This window comes from Rhagoletis pomonella, unplaced genomic scaffold (genome assembly GCF_013731165.1).
Source record: "Rhagoletis pomonella isolate Grant_MI unplaced genomic scaffold, Rhpom_1.0 Rhpom_scaffold_23902, whole genome shotgun sequence".
Taxonomy (NCBI): Eukaryota; Metazoa; Arthropoda; class Insecta; order Diptera; family Tephritidae; genus Rhagoletis; species Rhagoletis pomonella.
This window is the reverse complement of record NW_023482399.1, coordinates 1-1813: the sequence shown is the minus strand read 5'-3', so window position 1 is coordinate 1813 and position 1813 is coordinate 1. Positions and strand designations below refer to the sequence as shown.

At 36.1% G+C, this 1813-nt stretch overlaps 1 protein-coding gene across 1 annotated transcript; it reads left to right on the top strand.

The window, feature by feature from the left end:
- Positions 1-144: 144 nt before the first annotated feature.
- On the top strand, positions 145-1804 carry LOC118732641 (the record flags this gene model as incomplete). The annotated part of the gene is made up of 2 exons (XM_036461773.1): positions 145-550; positions 1586-1804. Coding segments are annotated over exons 1-2 (625 nt in total), but the record flags the coding sequence as incomplete, so codon positions are not given.
- Positions 1805-1813: the final 9 nt, after the last annotated feature.

The window sequence follows — 1813 nt, the reverse complement described above, 5'->3', positions numbered from 1 at the left end:
AAACGAATAAGACTAATATCGTCTTCAGATGAATCAGTTCATACTTTGGAAGTGAATTCCGAACCCTTACAAATGGAAGAAAGCAACTTGAAATCAAGAAAGAGGCCACGAAATCCACGTAATTATGCACAAAATATAAGAAAAATGAAGAGAAATAGTGGAGAGGAATATGAAACAAAAGAGTCTAAGCATGTGAGTGGTAAACTTTTCGAAAATAAAGATTGCCTTTGTTCCAAAAAATGTATAAATGGAATCGGATATGAAGACAGGAAAGCTAATTTTGATTGTTTTTGGAAATTAGCAAGTTTCGAAAAACAGAATTTGTTTGTGTATGGTTTGGTTCGAAAACAATCAATAAAGCAAAGACGACCCAGAAATTACGAAGGATATATGAGAAAGTGTAGTTTTAAGTTTCATCTAAATGTACGGAATTCAGAAGTTTCTGTTTGCAAAACTTTTTTTTTGGATACTTTTAAAATATCTAACGGAAGATTAAGCCGTGTCCTAAATGTTAAAACACCTGGAACGGATGGTCGTGGCAAAATGGCTGGTTCATCTCATCATCGGGCGGAGCCGAACATTAAATACCCGGCGCAAGTATTAAATATATGTTTTCCACCTTTCCGAAAGCTGCCGCTACTGATAAGCCGGGATGTATAAATTTTAAGTAAATTAGCGTCCTTAAATTTCGAAATATTGAAATTTCAAGCATTTCTGAAATTTACCGGTTATATGAAAAACGGTCGTAATTTTAGTCCGATTTCAACAATTTTCAACGGTTTGCTTTTGTGTGGCAAGCACAATAACCGTACCGAGTTTGGTACAAATTGGTAGAACAGTTACCGAGACACATATATGTGATCATAAGTGGGCGGTGCCACGCCTATTTTCCAAAATTTTTTCACAAACATATTTCTTTGTTAAGAATTGTTGCACCCATCAATTTTGAAAAAATTAGCTTTAATATTTACTGATTTATCGAGGATTTCGTATTTTTCTAAATTACCGTTATATGGGATGTGGGCGTGGTTATTGTCCGATTTGGTATTTTGTACCAGGACCAACAACTGTGCCAAGTTTGGAAGAAATTGGTGCAGCGGTTACCAAGATATACACATGTAACCATAAGTGGGCGTGGCTACGCCCATTTTCCAAAAATCTATAATATTCTTATTTTTCGTCTAAAACTCATTGTAAATATCAATTTTGAGTGAACTATCTTTAGAAGTTACTAAAATATCCCAGTTTTCGTATTTCTGAAAATTACCGTTATATGGGAGGTAGGTGTGGTTATTGTCCGATTTCGCCCATTTTCAATACCATCCGTCCTACGCCCAAAAGAGGTCCACTTACCAAGTTTCGTTAAGATATCTCAATTTTTACTCGAGTTATCGTGTGCCCAGACGGACGGACGGACGGACGGACAGACAGTCACCGCTTAATCGATTTCTCTTTTCATTCTGATCATTTATGTATACATTTGTCTATATCTATCTCGATTCGTTTTGCCTGTTACAAACACCCGTTATGTGAACAAAGTTATAATACCCTTGTGCACAAGTGCGCTCGGGTATAAAAATTAAAGTGGTACGAGAACATATTCTGAGTTTTCCAGCATGTGAGAGCCATTACACGAGATCACATCACACTTCAGGTCGAAAGTATCTAAGTTCTGACTTAGATATTCGAAAAATGTATGAGCTGTATGTGAAAAAATGTGATGAAAATAATACATCACGTGTAAAGGAGTGCACTTACAGGAAAACCTTCAATACGGAGTTCAACCTTAATTTTCATACTCCTCGTAAAGACA